Source organism: Pyrus communis, chromosome 3 (assembly GCF_963583255.1).
Source record: "Pyrus communis chromosome 3, drPyrComm1.1, whole genome shotgun sequence".
Classification (NCBI taxonomy): Eukaryota; Viridiplantae; Streptophyta; class Magnoliopsida; order Rosales; family Rosaceae; genus Pyrus; species Pyrus communis.
In genome coordinates, this window is record NC_084805.1 from 30,140,129 (window position 1) to 30,161,455 (window position 21,327).

The 21,327-nt window shown below is 37.9% G+C and overlaps 3 protein-coding genes across 3 annotated transcripts; 2 read left to right on the top strand and 1 right to left on the bottom strand.

Moving 5' to 3' along the window:
- Nucleotides 1-213: 213 nt before the first annotated feature.
- LOC137728640 (uncharacterized) lies at nucleotides 214-1,748 on the bottom strand. Its single transcript, XM_068467370.1, has 5 exons — nucleotides 1,377-1,748; nucleotides 1,147-1,258; nucleotides 940-1,021; nucleotides 569-620; nucleotides 214-483 (listed from the first exon to the last, which is right to left on the bottom strand). Exons 1-5 carry the CDS (start codon nucleotides 1,746-1,748, stop codon nucleotides 337-339), a joined length of 765 nt encoding a protein of 254 aa, XP_068323471.1. The 3' UTR covers nucleotides 214-336.
- Nucleotides 1,749-6,598: 4,850 nt separating this feature from the next.
- LOC137728641 (F-box protein At3g13820-like) lies at nucleotides 6,599-8,152 on the top strand. Its single transcript, XM_068467371.1, has one exon. It carries the CDS (start codon nucleotides 6,599-6,601, stop codon nucleotides 8,150-8,152), a length of 1,554 nt encoding a protein of 517 aa, XP_068323472.1.
- Nucleotides 8,153-17,053: 8,901 nt separating this feature from the next.
- On the top strand, nucleotides 17,054-20,174 carry LOC137727955 (uncharacterized). Its single transcript, XM_068466818.1, has 8 exons — nucleotides 17,054-17,338; nucleotides 17,465-17,558; nucleotides 18,229-18,348; nucleotides 18,448-18,496; nucleotides 18,702-18,801; nucleotides 18,913-18,974; nucleotides 19,113-19,171; nucleotides 19,764-20,174. Exons 1-8 carry the CDS (start codon nucleotides 17,187-17,189, stop codon nucleotides 19,866-19,868), a joined length of 741 nt encoding a protein of 246 aa, XP_068322919.1. The 5' UTR covers nucleotides 17,054-17,186; the 3' UTR covers nucleotides 19,869-20,174.
- The last annotated feature ends 1,153 nt before the right edge of the window (nucleotides 20,175-21,327 follow it).

Here is a 21,327-nt window from a genome sequence, read left to right on the forward strand (position 1 = left end):
CAATGTCAGCCGTCAATGGCTGCCCAAGGCCGGCCACCCCGTGTTTTGGATCAATCCGTCCTTGCCACGGGGTGGACTGAAGTGTAACTGCAAAAGTTTGAGATTTTAGTTTCACTGCCAGTACAGTGCGTCCCATTCTTGAAGAAAGACTTGGACGTACAACCAATTTCTGCTATTGCAAATTCTGAAATTACTTAAAAGTGGTACGTGAAATCAAAAGACGCCGAAGTTTTGCAATTTCAAAACAATCCTATGAAAGGTACGACAGTGCGATTGACTTGAGATAAAAGAGCAACGACACCCCGGTTGTAGATTAGTTTCTCTCGTGGGTATGGCTTAATCCAAGATAAGTTTGAATATGATTAAAAAGGCAGCCTTGATGAACAGAAAGAGTAAAACCCACAGAATTCTGTTTGCTTTACCCTTGAACATTGAATTGGAACCCATCTTGTCCATTAAACCCGCCATAATTCCCATTATTTTCTGCAAAAGTGATATAATAAGCACAGAGAAAATATGAACATAAAGAAAATTAGTGAAATTAAGAAGTCATTAGAACCTAACTTACCAGTCTGAGGGGTTCAATATGGAGGAGTGGTTCCATAAACATCTCCACATTTCTGTAAATAAGATAACGGGAATTATGAACGAGTAGTTTAATGATGTCACAATCAATATTTTAAGTCAATCAAACACGACCATGAATGAATGGTTTGAGATACATCCAAAGTGGCTTCCCAACAATACTTGAGCTTCGCTTGTGCACTTATGTTGGGAAAATGAATAATGCTACGGAGATCACATTTTTTTACCACATTCACATCACTTGCCACATCAGATAGTACGTGGATGAGGTTAAAAAATGTGGTCTCCTATGTAATTTTTCTTGGGGAACTGTGAGAGAAGAGGGTATGCAATTTATATGAAGCAAACAAGCACCTTATGATGACCTTCCCTTTGTAGATTTGGCATATATGGAAGCTAAAGCCCTTTCCCAGAGGCGCATGCGTTTTTTTCCACTCTGCATATCAAATTATAAATCCCTTATTGCAAAAAAGAAAGAGAAACGGGGTTCCTTCCATAAATAGTTACACAATCTTAATTAATCTGCAGAAAAAATAATTGCAGGCGTATCAGTTCATATACCTAAGCTCCACTGAACACCGACGTTCATTCCATGGTGCAACGTCGGCGTTACAACAAATTCGATGTTGCTTCCCAAGCTTCGGATTAGATATGAGAAAAAATCCAGCACTTGCTGCAACAGAAATCAAAGTAGCACTTGCCTATACGTTATATAGTTTTATGATACTATATGCAGGTCATATATAATACATGTATATATATATATATATATGTATATGTAAAATGTATACCTTCTTTCCTCGGAGGGGTTGGATGACTGAGAATAAATTGCATACACATTGGCATTCATCTCCTATAATCTCAGACAACTCGCGAATGTTTTTGTTCTTGATAGCGGTGTAGAGTTTGAGGACTGTTTCCAGAGCTCGTGGATCCTCGGCTCCCTGATGATCCCCTGGTAATCCTCCTGAGTTTCTAGCAGAATTGACTGGCACTAACAAGAAGTCTCTCTTCTTTGATTTTGGAAAGATGCTCTCCTGAATAGTAGGTTGTCGATGATCACAACTTGGTGGATGAAAATTGCCAAAAACATTACAAGAAGACGCTGTTTTCTTCAAATTTTTGTGAACAATGGCCCCGGTAGGGCAAATAACCAAAGTCATTCGAACATTGAATCAATATTGTAAGACATCGAAAGTTCTAAACCATATGAGATATGATATATAGACAGACATAATGCAGCAGATGAATATGTTTTTTGACAAGATTCCTAACCTAAATGGCTATATACAGCAAAGGAAGTTAAGTATGTTGCCCACATCCACAAGCAAAGTTTGTTCCTTGGTTACTTGGTAATGGTATCGCCTAGATCACTGCCAGCTTTGTTTGCTTAAAACGTAAATTTGAGCGAAACCCCAATGAAACGATTCGAAAAACACCATTCAAATAGTTACGGATGAAGCTCAAAACCTGAAATACCTGTTCTTCCGCGTAAGCAAAACTAACCGTCCATTTCTTCATGTATGGAGAAAAGGTTTGGCAACTTTTTTCCACATTGCGAAAAGGGAAGGGTATCCTTGTCATCACATGACAACCAAGAACGGCTACATATTTTGATGAAGGGTTATGGGCACAATTTCTTCGGAGAACTGGCCAGATTTTCACACCTTGCTCAGTTGCTCTACTGGCAGGCATGCCCAGCAGATGGGCAGCCAAGACATTGGTTTCTGTTCTCAAGATTAGGACTCATGGTCTCCATTTTCTAAGGGTTAGTATTACCACCCTCTACACCCAAATTAAAATTCTCCACCTCATAATTTTGATAAATTTATAAGTGGTTGACTGAAGGGGATACAAATTCTTCTTTCTGTCATTCCTATGCTCGTATTAAATCCTCCAGCTCTCGTAGCAGTTGTATTCTTGATGGAAATAATCTTCTTACTGATCCGCAGGCAATTGAGAACCATAGTGTTAATTTCTATCAGACCTTGTTCGGCTCTTTTTTCACTCCTTCAGGTATTGATGAGGTTTGTGAGGTCATTCGGCCAATGGTCACTGATTCTGAAAATGATCTTTTATCTGCATTACCTATTGATGAGGAAATTAAGGAAGCAGTTTTCTTTTTAATTGCTTCTAGTGCGCCAGGGCCAGATGGTTTTCCAGGTTTTTTCTATCACCATTGTTGGGATATTGTTGGCTTTGATGTTATTCAATTTGTGAAGCAATTCTTTCACTGGAATTGGTTATACCCTAATGCCAACAATAATTTCTTAGTTCTGATACCGAAGGTGGAAGACGCTATTTCCATTACCCAATTTAGACCTATTGCTTTGGCAAATTTTCTCTTCAAGATTATTCCCAAAATTTTGGCAGTTCGTCTTTCTCATGTTGTTCAACGCATTATTTCTCCACAACAAGCTGCTTTTATACCTGGGCGACGTATCACATATTGTATTGGCCTTGTTTCAGAATGTTTCAATGTGCTTGACAAAAAATCTCGTGGTGGTAATATGGGAATTAAAGTTGATATAGCTAAGGCTTTTGATACTTTAGATTGGTCATTTCTATTGCGGGTGCTTACTAACTTTGGGTTTTCCACTTGTTTTATGGACTAGGTTTCTATTATCTTAAGATCTGCTAAATTGTCCATCTTAATCAATGGTTCCCCGCATGGTTTTTTCTCTTGTTCTTGAGGAGTGCGCCAAGGGGATCCTCTTTCTCCGTTACTTTTCTGTCTAGCTGAGGAGGCTTTATCAAGGGGTTTGAGTCGTCTTCAACTTGATGGGCTTACTAAGCCAATTTTTGCTCCAAGAGGTTGTATCTCTCCTTCTCATATTCTCTATGCAGATGACTTATTCATTTTCTGTAGAAGTGATGGTGTCACCCTGCGTAATTTGCAAGGTTTTTTTGATAGATATAGTGGGGCCTCTGGTCAATTTATCAATAAGGCAAAAAGTACTTTCTACTTGGGCTCTACTTCAAGGCATCACAAAGTTGTGGTTGAGAGTTACTTGGGATTCAAAGAAGGCAAAGTACCATTTGTCTATTTAGGAGTTCCAATCTTTTGTGGCAAGCCTAATAGGAGTCATCTTCAAGCCTTGGCAGATAAAGCTGAAGCTAAGTTAACAGGTTAGAAGGGGAAACTTTTATCTATGGCAGGAAGAGTTCAACTCATTCAATCAGTTTTTCAGAGTATGCTCTTGCATAGTTTTTCTGTTTATAAGTGGCCTTCTTCCTTGCTGAGGTCTCTTTCACGATGTGCTCGCAATTTTATATGGTCTGGTGACGTGACCTCCAAGAAGTTTGTTACAGTTTCTTGGCATCAGATATGTGCACCGAAGAATGAAGGTGGTTTGGGATTGCGTGATCTTTGCTCTCTTAATACTACAGCTCTCTTAAAGCTTGGATGGGTTATTATTACTTCTGATTCTCCTTGGAGTGTTTATTTTCGAGAACGTTTCCAGCTGCATGGTCGTTTATATTCTTGTAGTTACAAGCGATCTTCTATATGGCCTGGTATTAAATCCATTCTTCATATCTTGTTTCAGAATTGTTGTTGGGTGATTGGAAATGGTTCTACTACTTCCCTTTGGGTTGATAAATGGTTGGATACGCCTATTGTGGACATCATTGGTGCAACTGAGATTCCTCCTTCTCTATCTCGTACTAAGTCTCAAATATTATTCGTATGGGAAAATGGGTTATTCCTTCTATTTTTTCATCTACTTTTCCAGACCTAGGTAAAGAGATTTTAGAAATGCCTCTTCCAATTGATGAGGACAAGGACGTTTTAATTTGGGAAGCTTTTACATCTGGAGTCTTTTTGTTTTTCGATGGCTATGAAATTGTTGTCATCGATTTCCTATTAAGAGTTGGGCTTCCACTATCTGGCGTTCTTTCATCCCACCTCGCTACTCTATTTTAGTTTGGAAGATTCTTTTCAACAAGCTCCCAACGGAAGATCAACTTCAGCGATGGGGCATCCCGCTGGTTCCAATATGCCAATATGTTACAAGGATTCTGAATCTATTAACCATTTATTTTCTAGTTGTGAATTTGCACAACGTGCTTGGTGTTGGCTAGCTACCCAATTTGGCACTATTATTCCACTTACGGGCTCCCTCTCCGATTTATGGCTTGCCTTTGTGTCAAAGCGGTTTTCTCCACAACTTCGCAATGTCTGGTTAGCCTTAGGGTTTTTCTTACTAATGACTATTTGGAAGATGCGTAATAAAGTGAAGTTTGAAAGCAAACCCCTTTCCTTCCCACGTTTTTGCCGTTCCATCTCGGCTTGGATTAGGCAAGTTGGAGCTCTCACCCTGGGTACACACGAGGCATTTTGGATAGGCAACTTTTAGTCTCTCTTGGAATCTCAGCTAAGTCTTGTAAAGCTCCTTCTATTGTCCCTGTTCTTTGGCATCCCTTTCCTTTTTCTTGGGTCAAAGTGAATACTGATGGTATTGCTAAAGGTAATTCGGGTCCTGCGGCTTGTGGCGGGGTTTTCCGAGATTCTGCGGGTTATTTTCTTGGTGGTTTCTCCCTAAGCTTGGGCCATCGTACTTCTTTCTATGTGGAGCTCCATGATGTCATGCTTGCTGTCGAATTGGCTCATGTGCGGGGTTGGAAAAATTTATGGCTTGAAAGTGACTCTTCTAGTGTAATATTGTGTTTTGCTTCTGCATGTTTCCCTCCCCCTTGGTCGCTCCAGACATGCTGGAACAATTGTATTCTCTAATTGCAGAACATGGTTTTCCGTTGCTCTCATACATTTTGAGAAGGGAATGATGTTACTGACAAATTAGCCAATTTAGGGCTTATCTCATCTTCACTTGTTTGGCATTCCATTCCCCTATAGAGATTCTTCCTTTTCTGCACTCAGATTTCTTGGACATGCCAGCCTACAGGTTTGTCTCCCCTTCTTGATATGTGATTTCCCTTTTTTACCTAATCTTTTTGGATTTCCTTTTTCGTTTTGTAGCTTGTCTTGCAGGTTCTTACCTTTTAAGGTTTATAGAGGGGTTTGGGCATATGTCCACCCAATCTTTTCCTTGTATTTTCTTTTCAAGAAGAGTACGGTCTATGTCCCCCCTCTTTTTCCTGTATTTTCCTTTCTCAAAAGGGATAAGGTGTATGTTCTCCCTCTTTGTCTTTTGTTTTTCTTGTTCTATGAGGGGTAAGATTTTTGTCCCCCCTTGACTAGGTGTAACTTCTTTTTTCTTATCTATATATTTACCTTGTGCCGCCGAGGTTTTCCAAAAAAAAAAAAATATATATATATATAATAATTATTCTATTGGTTATAAATAAATAAATAATAATAAATTTACTTTCTCATCGTACTTCATTTCTAAACTTTCTCTATTTCCTACTCTCACCCAGTAGCAAGTGTATTGCGAACCTTTATATTTTCTTTTTATAAACCTAAAACAGAAAATTGAAAGTCAGACATTGAAAGTTCATAAAAAATAACTTTCAGCTTTTAGTTTCAATTTCATGTTTTAAAAAACTGAAAACGAAAAAAAGTTAATAAACAAGTTTTTAATTTTCAAACCCACTAGTACTAATGCTGATGACAATTTATCACAGTGGTGAAAAACGATGATAACTATGAACTCTAGTGTTTAACTAATTTAGTCTTCCTTACTTTCCCATCCGCCTTTTGACTCTTTTGTCTTTTCGTCCATTTTTTGCATCCAGCATTCAGGACCGAATCAATGTGATTTTTTTGTAGCAGTGTATCTTTCCGATTCCGGTTAAGAAAACATGCCTAGTAAGTGTAAGTTTCCTAACAGGTCTTGGTTTCCCGTTTTGCAATAGGAATACGACTTCGTTTTGTAGTGGGAAACTTGGAAATTGAGAGAGAGAATCCTTCCGGCAAATGGAGAAGTTCAAAGCCTTATAAATATACAAGACCTAGCCTCAAGAACCTCAACTACTGAAGTCACGAAAACAATTGATAGAGAGAGAGAGAGAGAGAGAAATAACTACTGCCTTTTTGATATCGAGAAAATACATGGAGATGTTGTCTGGGATCGAGCAGCAGAGAAAGAAGAGGAAGCTGCTGGACTGTTGCATCAACAACAACACTAGTTGTTCTTCGTTAACGAGCCTACCCACCGAAATTCTCATCGACATCCTCTTAAGGCTACCCGTAAGCTCACTGTTTTGCATCCGATGCGTCTCAAAGACCGTGTTAAACATAGTCGACTGTCCATCTTTTGTTACCCTTCACACGCAACGTTTACTTACTGTACAAGCTACCCAGACTAATTTTGATGATGTTAATCAAGTACCTAAACTTATGCATATGGATCATAGTATCACCACAGTTGGATATTGTGCCTTCCAATCAGTGGAATACGACGACAATAAGAATGCCTTCACACACAAGGAAGATGATGCAACCGCGCCGGCCGAGTTTGGTCCCCCACCACCGCGGCCAGATGGTTGGTACGAAAAATTTGAATTTGTATTCTGCAACTTGCTTTGTTTTAGGTTTTTTGGATATCGGGAATCTGATTCCATAAGATTTGAAGAACCATGCATCTTAGTTAATCCTCTTAGGAGAGAAGTCCTAGTGCTCCCAACAACAACCAACGCTCAACTTCCAGCGTCATGTCCCAAAGATAGCGTCTTAGATTGGTTAGCTATGGGATTGGATAATGTTACCAATCATCTCAAGATCGTCCGTGTCTCTGGAAATAAAGACTACAGCAGCCAGCTGGTGGCCCAAGTTCATGTATTGGGAACAAACTCGTGGCGGGAGGTAGACTCAGTTCCTCCTTGTAATTTAAGTGCGACGAAGTTATACGCATACGGCGACATGCATTGGCTGGTATGGTCCGAGTACGAGTATCCCGTTAATGGTGATAATGGTGATGATGATGGCGAGTATTATGATGATGATAATAATAATTACGATGATGCTGATGATTATTATGATTATGATGATGATGATGATCCAATAAAATGGGCTATAAGCATAGTTTCCTTCGACTTCAGCAAAGAGGAGTTCCACCAAAGAATTCCTCCTCCCAAATACTTTGGAGACAGCTACAAGTATCTTGGCCGTGGGGATACACCACCAGCGGAGTTGAAAGGTGCTTTCAAAAACAACCTTTTCTACCTCCACTTGGTAAATTTGAGAGGATATATGGCCTTGGTAGATGCTTCGTCACGGGATCATCTTGAGATATGGGTGTTGAAGAATTACCATGACAAGAATCAAGAGTGGAGTCTTGAGTACAAGGTAGAAACCACAATAATTTACGGGAGGGATACTCCTTTCTACCAAGCGTGGGTTCCTTTGAAATGCTACCAATGGGCGCACGGCATATTTTTCAATGAACACGGGGGTGCCACTCGTAGTACATATTTTTTGGATCTAAGAAGCGGTTCCACGACGAAAGCAGAATTATTCCCATCCAAGACCGTGTGCACCAGCATCTTGAGTTATACCCCGTCCTTGATTTCTCTAAGAAATTACGGGAGTTTGGTTCAAGGACAACCGACTACTGCAAGTATCACGTCTGCAGAAGGCAAGAATTTAGTTTACCTCATGATGTAGCACTAGCAGTAGCACAATGTTACCTTTCTCAGCCTCGAGGAAGAAATCAAAGGTGTAATATTTTGTTAATTGTATTTTTCTTAGGTTTTGCATAGTAGCTAGTTAATCTTTTTCTGTAAATTCCTCAATGAATTATCTAGTATCTACAACACGTAAAATGGTATACCAGCGTAATTTGTATTTCCGGTGCTCATAAATGTGATTTGAAGTATGGTACATTTATTTATTTATTTTTATTCACAAACAATAAGATAATATCTTCGCCTTGTTTTTTTTAGCCACCGACGGGGTTCAAACTCATGTCATCATGCAATGGCTCAACACCTTTCAACCACGGCGATAATACTTCTCATTGTTGAGTCTTACAAAAATATTTGGGCTGGTACGATTTTGGGTTTGAGAATGATCGGCTTGGGCCTTTTACTCTGTCATTATTGGGTCAGTGAGTTCATGAAGTCCAAGTCCTTTAAGTACTAAAACACGACCTTTTCGAGCAGGACACGGATATCCTCCCCTCCGCCTTTGGTCTTTTCACTTTCGCATTCCCGGACTCACTGAAAGACAAACTCGTGTTACGAGTGGCGCGGTGTTATACCATCCCATCGCGAAGCAAGTACGCAGGCATCTTAAAAACAAATGTAGTATTAGTGTATGATTCCACTTTTATTGCGTCGAGAGTTTTTGTTTAAAAACTCTACGTATTCATTGCACTGGTGATTAAGCAGCAATAACTTTAACATAATATCTTTTTGATACAGGCCTAAATTATTAGGTTGACTAACAAATCTTACAACAAATCACAACTTAAAACAAATAGTTCCACTTCTAACTGCATCAAGGCATTTTGCATAAAAATCATGCACGTACTGATTACAAGGGTGATTGAGTGAGGACACTCTTGATACTATTAGTGGTGGACCGCAACCCGTCTAATTTTAACATACCCATTATGGGTTGTAGAAAATTCAAAAGTAAAAAGCTTCGATTTGTTCGCTGACTTGAGAATTCAGATCAACTGGTCCAACACCATATACGGAACTGATGGAGACTAATGAAAAATCAATCGAGTGGAGATAAGGTATTTTTCACGACCAGTAAGAAGTAACAAACAATTTCATATAGCCAACAATAAGAGCGCTCAAAGATCGACAACAATAAGTCATTCATATACTTTTTCATGGACAATGTGATGGTAAAGTTCGAAAACTAACATTTCATGTCGATCACAATAGAACTAGAACAATCTATAAAGCTGAATTTGGTTACGAGCGCCGAGATGGAGATACATCCCCAACGATGCAAAACTAACATTTCTTCTACATACTAGAACGATTATGGTTTTCAAAAGTTGCTATATTTTTCATAGGCCTCTCTAACACCAACTGACCTTAATACTGCTGAAGTGGGAAAACACAGGACTGGAGCACGGAAGCAAAAAATGAAGCTTCAGTCAAGCAGCCAACTGCGTGAATACGGATTTCATTCTGGCAAGTTTTCTTCTAGTCTCTCCTTCTCAGCTCCCAAACTCTGATCAATTCAAAAGGGGAAAAAAGGAAAACCCATTAGATCAGAATTCATGATGCAGAATAAAATTAGTTTTGATTTTCTGTCTCGAAACGTTAAGCCATATATATATATATAAACAATATGGTAAATGCTCCAGTACTTTAGTCAGCTTCGCATGCATTTAGTTAGACACTAAATATGTTGGGGACATTTTACATCTTTCCAACCGTTATGATCCATACAAAAATTTAATCTGGATATGATACTGACGGATATCCAGAAGAGCAACGACTGGAATTTCACATGAATGTCTTTTCACAGGTATATCAAACTACTAAAGCACAAAAGAAAAGATAGAAAGAAAGCAAGCCATTCTGTTAGAAATGTTAAATCTTTCCCAAGTGAGGGGTGCTTAACATTCAGAGGAATAAACTAATATGTTGGTTTAAAAGATAAAACATGAACATCCATTGCCAAGTGAGAAAGTTGATTGGACGAGCATATGTATTTGTCCCAAAAGGAAAAAGCCCCGACCTTAGAGTACACATGACTTGACAACAAATACACTTGAGAAACAACATCAACGACAACAATGCATGGATTTCAAGGTCTAAAAATAATGCTATCGTAAAATTTACATGGATACCAGTGTTTAACGCTCACTCATAAAATTAAGTAAGGCAACAGTGCATCAAATTAAGGGAACAGTGCAGGCAACAATGCATTAAATTAAGTAAGGCAACAGTACAGCCAACAGTGCATCAAATTAAGTAAGGCAATAATGCATCAAATTAAGTAAGGCAGCAGTGCATCAAGTTAACTAACGCAGCAGTGCAAAACAGAGTGGTAGAAAAGAAATTAACCAATAAACAATGGCATCTGAAATCTTCTAAGATTGGTGACTCTTAAACCTTAACGAGTACAAAAAACTACTTGTAGTCAGACCTTTGAAGCATCAAAGCCAAACCCACTCATTTGCATCATTTTCTCAGTATCGTCCATGACTCCATGGGTGCATAAGAAAAGTTACTAGTTTATTAACATCCTAGAGCATATAAACTCTAGCTCATAGCTGTGGCGGTGCACATGTGAAAAAACTAAAGACATGCAATTTTGAGTATGAAAATTACCGTGATGTGACTAAACAAACCTATGAATCTTAAAAGATCACTTACATCCTAATTTTCTTCAAAGAAGGGATGGTTCAAAGCATCTTTAACCTTCATTCTCTTACCAGGATCATAGGCTAATAAACCCTGAAAACATGTTATAACGAAAATATCATAAAAACAAACAAACATATGAATTAAGAACTAGGAACCTAACAAACATACATGTAGCAGGTCACAGCCATGAACACCTAGCGACGGGAACAGCCATGTAAAATCAACCTCTAGGTGTTGTGTAAGAAGGTATACACTTTACATATATATAGATATATATGTGTGTGTGTGTATATATTATATTTGACCTGCATTTAGTGTCATAAAACTATATAACGTATAGGCAAGTGCTACTTTGATTTCTGTTGCAGCAAAGTGCTGCATTTAGTGTCATAAAACTATACAACACCTAGAGGTTGATTTTACATGGCTGTTCCCGTCGCTAGGTGTTCATGGCTGTGACCTGCTACATGTATGTTTGTTAGGTTCCTAGTTCTTAATTCATATGTTTGTTTGTTTTTATGATATTTTCGTTATAACATGTTTTCAGGGTTTACTAGCCTATGATCCTGGTAAGAGAATGAAGGTTAAAGATGCTTTGAACCATCCCTTCTTTGAAGAAAATTAGGATGTAAGTGATCTTTTAAGATTCATAGGTTTGTTTAGTCACATCACGGTAATTTTCATACTCAAAATTGCATGTCTTTAGTTTTTTCACATGTGCACCGCCACAGCTATGAGCTAGAGTTTATATGCTCTAGGATGTTAATAAACTAGTAACTTTTCTTATGCACCCATGGAGTCATGGACGATACTGAGAAAATGATGCAAATGAGTGGGTTTGGCTTTGATTTGTGGTTTTAATTAATTATATTTCAACAACATTAAGCTATATGGATGGATATACAGGGTTTTAGGAACAATCACCCCAACCAAATAGCCAAGAGTGAACCAGGTACCTTTATGGCCGGCTTGTCTACGCAGCATCTAGAGGTTGATTTAACATGGTTGTTTCTGTGTGTTCATGGTTGCGATCTTTCCCATATATGTATGCTAGGCTCCTAGTTTCTGAATTAATCTGTTTGTTTTTATGATATTTCGTTTCACATGCAAGGTTTACTTGCGTATGATCCTGATAAAAAGATGAAGTCGAAAATGCTTTGAAGGATCCGTTCTTTTAAGAAAATTAGGATACTAAGTGATCTGTTTAGATTTAGAAGTTTGTTTATAATTTTGTTGTGGAAAGAAAATGGTTCGTAGCACAGACTAATTCGGGCAATAATAAAATGAACTGGCCAACCAAAAAAGCATTTATCTAATATAATCATCATTGTAAGATAATAAGAGAAACTCAAAGAAAACACATATAAGTCTCAACCGACAGTTTACCAGAAGGGCCTAGACTTTGTACCGCTTAAGCGTGACGGCGGCGCCGGAGCATGGCGTTTTAGCAGAGTATCTCTGAACATCTCACACGAGGTACTTCTCCCCGAGTTCTTCTCCGATCACTCGGCCCGGCCTTCCTCTGATCACTCCGCCAGCTTCGCGCCTTCGTAAGCGCGTTGGCCGCCACTTCCTCGGCCGAATCGCAAACCCTCCGCTTTTCCCAGATCCAGCATCTTCAACTACAGCCACAAATGATCTGATTTTTTATCCGTTTCTTGTATTATTTATAGTCTGTGAGAGTGCCACGTTTTCGCATGCTTTAAGGTCACACAAACATTATTTCCGCAAACACTTTTTTTTTTATTTTTGACTGCAGAAACCATTTAATCGTAGAAGATTAATATATAAAAGTTAATAAAATTGTGTGAAAGATAAAAATTGTGTAAACATCATTATACTATTTTAATCTGATTTGTGTGACGTTTTGTTTTTGAGAAAATTTTCAATGTGCAGAGATTGATTTTTTAAAATAATTAGGTTGTACTGTACTCGAAATGATTTAGGGTTTGAGTATGATTGGGCTGGGCCTTTTACTCTGTCTTCATTGGGTTAGTCAGTTCATGAAATCCAACCATTTAAATACTAAAATACCCTTGACCTTTTCAAGAAGGACACGGACGTCCCCTTGGGTCAGTCATTTTCGCATTCCTGGACGGAGTGAAAGACAAACGCCGTGTAGTGAAAATCTAATCGATCCAGAGGCAGAGCAGAACAGAGAGAGATATAGCCAAAACGCAACCAAAGACCGTCGTTTAGTTCTGATTCCTCTGATTGCCCGCGAAGCTCGAACAATGGTTGCAGATCTGGTGCTTGACACAGCCATCAGAGATTGGGTTTCTCATCCCTCTCTCGGTGGTCATGGTTCTCATCGGCGTCCTTCGATATTTCGTCTCCAAGCTCATGCGATCCAACCAAGTCCCTGATGCCAAAAATCATCAAAGAAGGGTCTCCCTCTTAACTCTAATTACGCATGCTTATTATACTAGTGGCGCGTTTATTAATCCGTAATCAAATTGAGATGAATTGGATTGAGAATGAATTGAAATGAGATGGAACCAGAATCAGATTTCTGTTAAAAATATTTACTAAAACTGTCTGAAATCGGAGTATGAATGATGTTGAGTCCATATAAATTGTTTACTAATTCACTTCAATCGGAACGAAAATTAGATTGATTACTATATTGCCCTTACATAAATAAATTATTTTCATACTAATTAATTAAATTTATATAATAAAATTCATATATATAAGCATATATAAATAGGTTTTATTTATTTATTAAAATATGGCAAGAATAATGTTGAGTCCATATAAGTTGTTTACTAATTCACTTCAATCAGAATGAAAACTAAGTTGATGACTAAATTGCCCTTACATGAATAAATTATTTTCATACTAATTAATTAAATTTATATAATAAAATTATCTATATAAAAATATATAAATAGGTTTGTTTTATTTATTTTATATAATAAAATTATCTATATAAAAATATATAAATAGGTTTGTTTTATTTATTGAAAATGACATAATGAGTGTCAAATGAAGAGTAATGTTGGGATAATAGAAAAAAAGTAAGGGCATAATAGGAATAAAAGATGCATTCCCGATTCCCTTACCCTCAGGGAATTCAAATACCACACAAAACTAGGGAATCCTGTTCCTCCAATTTCAGGAATTGGATTCCTTGTTTCGTGTGGACTCCACAACTTTTTTGATCCCTTAGTATTTAGTAAACACCAGAATACTCCATAATCGAAATTCAATTCCCTTTCCTTATTCTGATTACCCTTACGTAAACGTGCCATAAATGTCGAAAAGAATTGGAAGTAGAGATTTCAACGATGATCGACGCAGCCTAAAAGGAAACGGTGAGCAAAATGTGTAAAGGAGGGATAGATTAGTAAATCTGCTGTGCAAAATACAGAAAAAAAAAAAAAAAAAAAAAAGCATAGAATGTTTAGCAAATGAAGGGTAATTTCGTCAGATCATTGTTAATGAACAGTGTTTTCGGGTTGGGAGAAAATTTTCATTGTAGTACACCACCTGTTTTTATATGAGTGGTGAAAAATTTTATTTTTTAAGTTGTTAACTTTTTAACACACATATCTCATCATTTGTATAGTAACACGTGGTGTACCAATTCATGTATTGGTCACATCAAAAAATCTCTTTCTAGTTTGGGTTTTAATATATATAAATATAATTTCATGTTTTAAAAAACTGAAAATGAAAAAAAGTTAGTAAACAAGTTTTTAATTTTCAAATCCACTAGTATTAATGCTGACGTCAATTTATCACAGTGATGAAAGACGATCATATCTATGAACTCTGGTGTTTAACTAATTAAGTCTTCCTTATTTTCCCATCCGCCTTTGACTCTTTTGTCTTTTCGTCCATTTTTTGCATCATCTAGGACCAAATCAATGTGATTTTTCTGTAGCAATGTAACTTTCCGATTTCAGTTAAGAAAACATGCCTAGTAAGTGTTAGTTTCCTAACTGGTCTTGGTTTCCCGTTTTGCAATAGGAACACGACTTCGTTTTGTAGTGGAAAACTTGGAAATTGAGAGAGAGAATCCTTCCGGCACATGGAGAAGTTCAAAGCCTTATAAATATACAAGACCTAGCCTCAAGAACCTCAACTGCTGAAGTCACGAAAACAATTGATAGAGAGAGAGAGAGAGAAATAACTACTGCTTTTTTTATATCGAGAAAATACATGGAGATACTGGCTGGGATCGAGCAGCAGAGAAAGAACAGGAAGATGAAGGACTGTTGCATCAACAACAACACTAGTTGTTCTTCGTTAACGAGCCTACCCACCGAAATTCTTATCGACATCTTCTTAAGGCTACCCGTAAGCTCACTGTTTTGCAACCGATGCGTCTCGAAGACCGTGTTAAACATAGTCGACTGTCCATCTTTTGTTGCCCTTCACACGCAACGTTTACTTACAGTACAAGCTACCCAGAATAATTTTGATGATGTTAATCATGATCAAGTACCTAAACTTATGCATATAGATCATAGTACCACCACAGCTGGATATTGTGCCTTCCAATCAGTGGAATACGACGACAGTAAGAATGCCTTCACACACAAGGAAGATGATGCAACCGCGCCGCCCAAGTTTGGTCCCCCACCTCTGCGGCAAGATGGTTGGTACGACAAATTTGAATTTGTATTCTGCAACTTGCTTTGTTATAGGTTTTTTGGGAATCCGGAATCTGATACCATAAGATTTGAAGAACCATGCATCTTAGTTAATCCTCTTAGGAGAGAAGTCCTAGTGCTCCCAACAACAACCAACGCTTAACTTCCAGCATCATGTCCAAAAGATAGCGTCTTAGATTGGTTAGCTATGGGATTGGATAATGTTACCAATCATCTCAAGATCGTACGTGTCTCTGGCAATAAAGACTACAGCAGCCAGCTGGTGGCCCAAGTTCATGTATTGGGAACAAACTCGTGGCGGGAGGTAGACTCAGTTCCTCCTTTAAGCGTGACAAAGTTATATGCATACGGGGACATGCATTGGCTGGTATGGTCAGAGTATGAGTATCCCATTAATGATGATAATGGTGATGATGATGGTGAGTATTATGATGATGATGCTGATGATTATTATGATTATGATGATGGTGATCCAATAAAATGGGCTATAAGCATAGTTTCCTTCGACTTCAGCAAAGAGGAGTTCCACCAAAGAATTCCTCCTCCCAAATACTTTGGAGACAGCTACAAGTATCTTGCCTGTGGGGATAGACCGCCAGCGGAGTTGGAAGGTGCTCGCAAAAACCACCTTTTCCACCTCCACTTGGTAAATTTGAGAGGATATATGGCCTTGGTAGATGCTTCGTCATGGGATCATATTGAGATATGGGTGTTAAAGAATTACCATGACAAGAATCAAGAGCGGAGTCTTGAGTACAAGGTAGAAACCACAATAATTTACGGGAGGGATACTCCTTTCTACCATGCGCGGTTTCCTTTGTATTGCTACCAATGGGCGCACGGCATATTTTTCAATCAACACGGAGGTGCCACTTGTAGTACATATTTTTTGGATCTAAGAAGCGGTTCCACGAAGAAAGCAAAATGATTCCCATCCAATAGCGTGTGCACCAGCATCTTGAGTTATACCCCGTCCTTGATTTCTCTAAGAAATTACGGGAGTTTGGTTCAAGGACAACCGACTACTGCAAGTATCACGTCTGCAGAAGGCAGGAATTTAGTTTACCTCATGATGTAGCACTAGCAGTAGCACAATGTTACCTTTCAAAGGTGTAATATTTCGTTAGTTGTACTCTTTTTAGGTGTTGCATAGTAGCTAGTTAATCTTTTTCTGTAAGTTCCTCAATGAATTATCTAGTATCTACAACACGTAAAATGGTATACTAGCGTAATTTGTATTTCCGGTGCTCATAAATGTGATTTGAAGTTTGGTACATTTGTTTATTTGTTTTTCTTCACAAACAATAAGATAATATCTTCGCATTGTTTTTTTAAGCCACCCGCGGGTTCGAACCCACATCGTCATGCAAAGACTCAACACCTTTCCACCAGTAATATCTTCGCATTGTTGAGTCTTAGAAAAATATTTGGGCTGGTACGATTTTGGGTTTGAGAATGATTGGCTTGGGCCTTTTACTCTGTCTTCATTGGGTCAGTGAGTTCATGAAGTTCAACTCCTTAAGTACTAAAACACCCTTGACCTTTTCGAGTAGGACACGGATATCCCCTCTGCGTTTGGTCTTTTCACATTCGCATTCCTGGACCGACTGAAAGACAAACACCGTGTAGTGAAAATCCAATCGATAACGAGGCGAGGCAGAGCAGAACAGAGAGAGATATACCCAAAGCGCAACCAAAGACTGTCGTTTAGCTCTCATTCTTTGACTGCCCGCTCCAACAATGGCGGCAGATCTGGTGCTTGACACAGCCATCAGAGACTGGGTTCTCATCCCTCTCTCGGTGGTCATGGTTCTCATCGGCGTCCTCCGATACTTCGTCTCCAAGCTCATGCGATCCAACCAAGTTCCCGATGCCAAAATTGTCAAAGAAGGGTCTCCCTCTTAACCCTAATTACACATGCTTATTATACTACATGCGTTTGTATGTCTATATTTGTATGTGTTTGTGATCTATTACTGCGTCTGACTTCATGAAATAGCTTTTGGTTGTGAATTCAGGCAATTGATTATCAGGGCTCGGAACTTACGTGCTGCTGCTAATTTCATACCTCCAAAGTCGTTTCGTGCTCGCCGATTGTATTACAACAACGAGGTTTGCCAATAATTCTTGTTGTATTTGCTAATTAGTCGTTTAATTTTTTTTTTCTAAGAGCACTAAATTGACATGCTTTTGTTATCGTAAGCTGAAAGGAATTTTATTTGTTGGTGTTGTTGATGAGTTAGAGTTTAGCATTGGGCTTATGTAATTTGGATTGGAAATTTGTTGTAACGGATAGCGAGAATTCTTCGTCTCATTTTGTTGTTGAAAACTTACAGCATGGTTTATGGTAAGGAGCCGATGAATACGAGAAATTTCAAGGCTTTTCACATAGAAACCCTTTGATAGCATTACACTTAGAAACACTTCAAACCCAATTCTTTAAACAAACCCAGCTGACTTTGTAATGGAAGAAGGGAAGCTTTAAGAAATCTCACAACTACGAACCAATTAGAGCATAACATGTGGTTGGATAAGATTTTTATTGTATTTTCTCCAATTGAGCTCTTGAAGCGTTTTTGTATAAAATTTCAATGCTCTCTATTTTACTAATTTTCAGTGTTCTCGAATTTACTAAACTTTCAATGCTTTCTCTATGGTTAGGAGCGTCAAAACTTTGATTCATGTATGGAGGTCTAGAAGATGCACTGAAACTAGGTTGTCGTCTGCTATTTCTTGTTGTCATTCTGTTGATACTGATGTCAAACATTTTTCACTATGGCAGGAAAATGGGTTGTTAATTGTTCCTAAGGGTCAGGCACAGAATCCACAAGCGCAAATGTTCTCTGATCCCAACATGGCCATGGATATGATGAAGAAAAATCTGTCCATGATAATACCCCAGGTATTTCAGATTGCTTGAGTTTTTAGTTTTTACTGTAATTTGGCTTCATTTTCTCAGATATTGTAACTGATTTTTCATGATTACCTTTGTGTTGGCCAGACTCTTACTTTTGCATGGGTCAACTTTTTCTTCTCTGGATTTGTAGCAGGTATGTTTCAATGCCTCTCAAACTGATTTTTCGGTTCCTGTGCTTGCATAAATTTTTGTCATCCTTCTTTTTCACGTCCTTGATGATTGACCTGTATAATAGGTTGTCATTCAATAGATATATAATAGTCATTTTTAGTAATATAAATCTTCATAATATGCTCAAGATGTCATGTTTATGAGTGTCTTTATTTTCTTTTCCACAGCCAAAATTCCCTTTCCTCTTACTCAAAGGTTCAGGTCTATGCTTCAGAATGGGATTGACTTGAGCACTGTTGATGTTAGCTATGTCAGTAGCCGCTCATGGTACATGTTTATGTTTTGAGCAATCCCGTTGTATAAAATTCATCTTTTTTTTTTCTATTGGGTGTTTTTTCTTAACTGATTGTCTCTAATTATTCAAATTTGTTCTCTCAGGTACTTTCTTAATCTGTTTGGATTAAGGGGTTTGTTTAGTCTCATTCTGGGAGAAGAAAATGGTTGGTATCTCCTTATATGATTAGTACCTCACGATAATTTTTCTTCCTCAGAAATGCATATTTTTTGTCTTTTCACACATGTGCACCGCAAGTTTATATGATCTATGAGGTTGAAAACTATTAACTTTTGTTATGCAGCCATGGACGATACTCAGAAAATGATGCAAATGAGTGGCTTTGGATTTGATCCATCAAAGGTACGAACTTAAGTAATTTTTATGTTTTTTTTTTGGACAAATCTATTTATGCACTGTTGGCCTGTTCAATTTGACGGATGAAAAACACAGATACGCAACTAAATTTCATGAAAGTATCTGTTTTAGACCCTGAGTGCATGCATCGCCATTGTTCTTTAAGTACATTTATTGTCAAGTCATGTGAACGTTAAGGTCAGGGCCTTTTTCCTTTTGGGGCAAATTTGTTGGGGCTTATATGCTTGTCCAATCAACTTACTCACTTGACAATGGATGCCTTATCCTTCATTAAACTAATCATTTAATTATTTGGGAAGCACCCATCACTTTGAACGGTAAAGTTTGTAATAGAATGGCTATTTTTTTTTCTGTAGCTTTTAATAGACTTGTGCTGTGGTAGTTTGATATATCTGTTAAGAAGCATTCAAATGAAGTTCCAACCATTCCTCATCTGGATGTTCGTCTGAATCATGTTTGCATTTACTTATTTTGGATGAAAACAATTGGAAATATGATTAACTAAAAAGTACTTTTATTCTGCATCACGAGTTCTAATCTAAAAGGGGTTTTGCTTTTTCCTTTTTGGATTGATCAGAGCTTGGGAGCTGAGAAGGACAGTCTTGATATAGTCCAGCATGACTGGGCCTTACCAAAATTTGAGCATCGCGCCGAAGCAGTATTGAGAGAACTTGCCAGATGAAACCTGAAATCGTGAAGTTGGCTGCCCGACGGAAGCATCGTTTCTGTTCACATGCTCTCCTCCTGGGTTTCTTCCACCCAGGCAGTAAAGTCAGTCAGACTTTAAAGAGACCCAAGAAAAACATAAGAACTTACAAAAAACGCAGTCGTCGTAGTCTTTAGCAGCTTAAATTTAAGTTCTGATCATTAAACAAGGCACTGTTTTTTTAGCAGATCGAACCCACTGCTGGTTGTAACTCGTAATTCCTTTTCTTTTTGGTCTGAAACTAACTGTTGAAATGATTTATTTTCAAAGTTCCCTGAAAAAGATGGCGCAAGTAAGTGGCTGCCAAACAAAAGTGGCTTGCTGTACTTTAATTAACATGATTAGCGTTGAGTATGGTCTGCACTTTAAAGATTCAATTGAATCTGCAGCCTTTCCTTTCCTTCCCGAGTGCCCGAAACTTCGGAAGTTTTTGATTGACAAATAAATCCTTGTCGCTCAAAGAAGGCCCGCCATTTTCTGTGGTAGACCAGCTGAATCGACAAATATGCGCGAAAAAGAAGAAAAGAATAATGTTAGAGAGATTAAATTTGTAGATAAAATTTTGAAAATAACTTAAAAAATACATAGCATTACCTAAAAGATTAATAACTTAAAAAATACCAGCTGAATTGACAAAATAACTTAAAAAATAAAGTTTCCCACCAATTATATAAAAGCACGTGATGTACCAACCCGTGATCCGGTTACAATTATAAATTTCTCCAAATTTAATCTCCTTAGCATTACCTAAAAGAAAAGAGCAGAGTGCCTACCAAAACAAGTGTGGAAAAAATTAAAAGGAAGAAAGAGATGTCTGCCCAACTGTTGCAATCCCAAATTTTCCAATACATAGAACTGATAGAAGTGAAAATATATGTGGCAAAAGCTATATAGTTTCTGATTAACCTTGTGATTGTAACGTTTTTGGTGATTGAGATAGATGGACAAATTAAAAACTTTGTAGTTACGTATAAAACTCACCACCTTTCAGTAGACAACAATTTTATATGTAATCAAGCAGTATCTCTACATCGCTCATCACAAATTTGATAATCGTGTTATGTTTTTCTTTTTTTTTTTTTTGTAAAAATTAGCTACAATGATCCGAAATGATTTGATAGGTATTTCCCTCCATTTTTACATTTTAAGCAAAACACATCGCATTTCAATTTTCACAATGATTCAGAACAAATCAAGTACATACTCAAGGTTTGCCCTTCCATGTTGAAGCTTGCCTTTCACAAGATATAAATGTAAAATCTTGTGTTATGATCTACTAGCTAATAAAGAAAGAAATTTGGAGAAGCGTATGGGCAAAAGGGAATCATTCACTACTTTACCATTTCCAGCATGGCCAAACTCAGGCTTACGTGTACACACCTAGACTCAACTTGGAGCCATGGGATGGGGAAAAGGGATCCTCTCCGGATCCCTT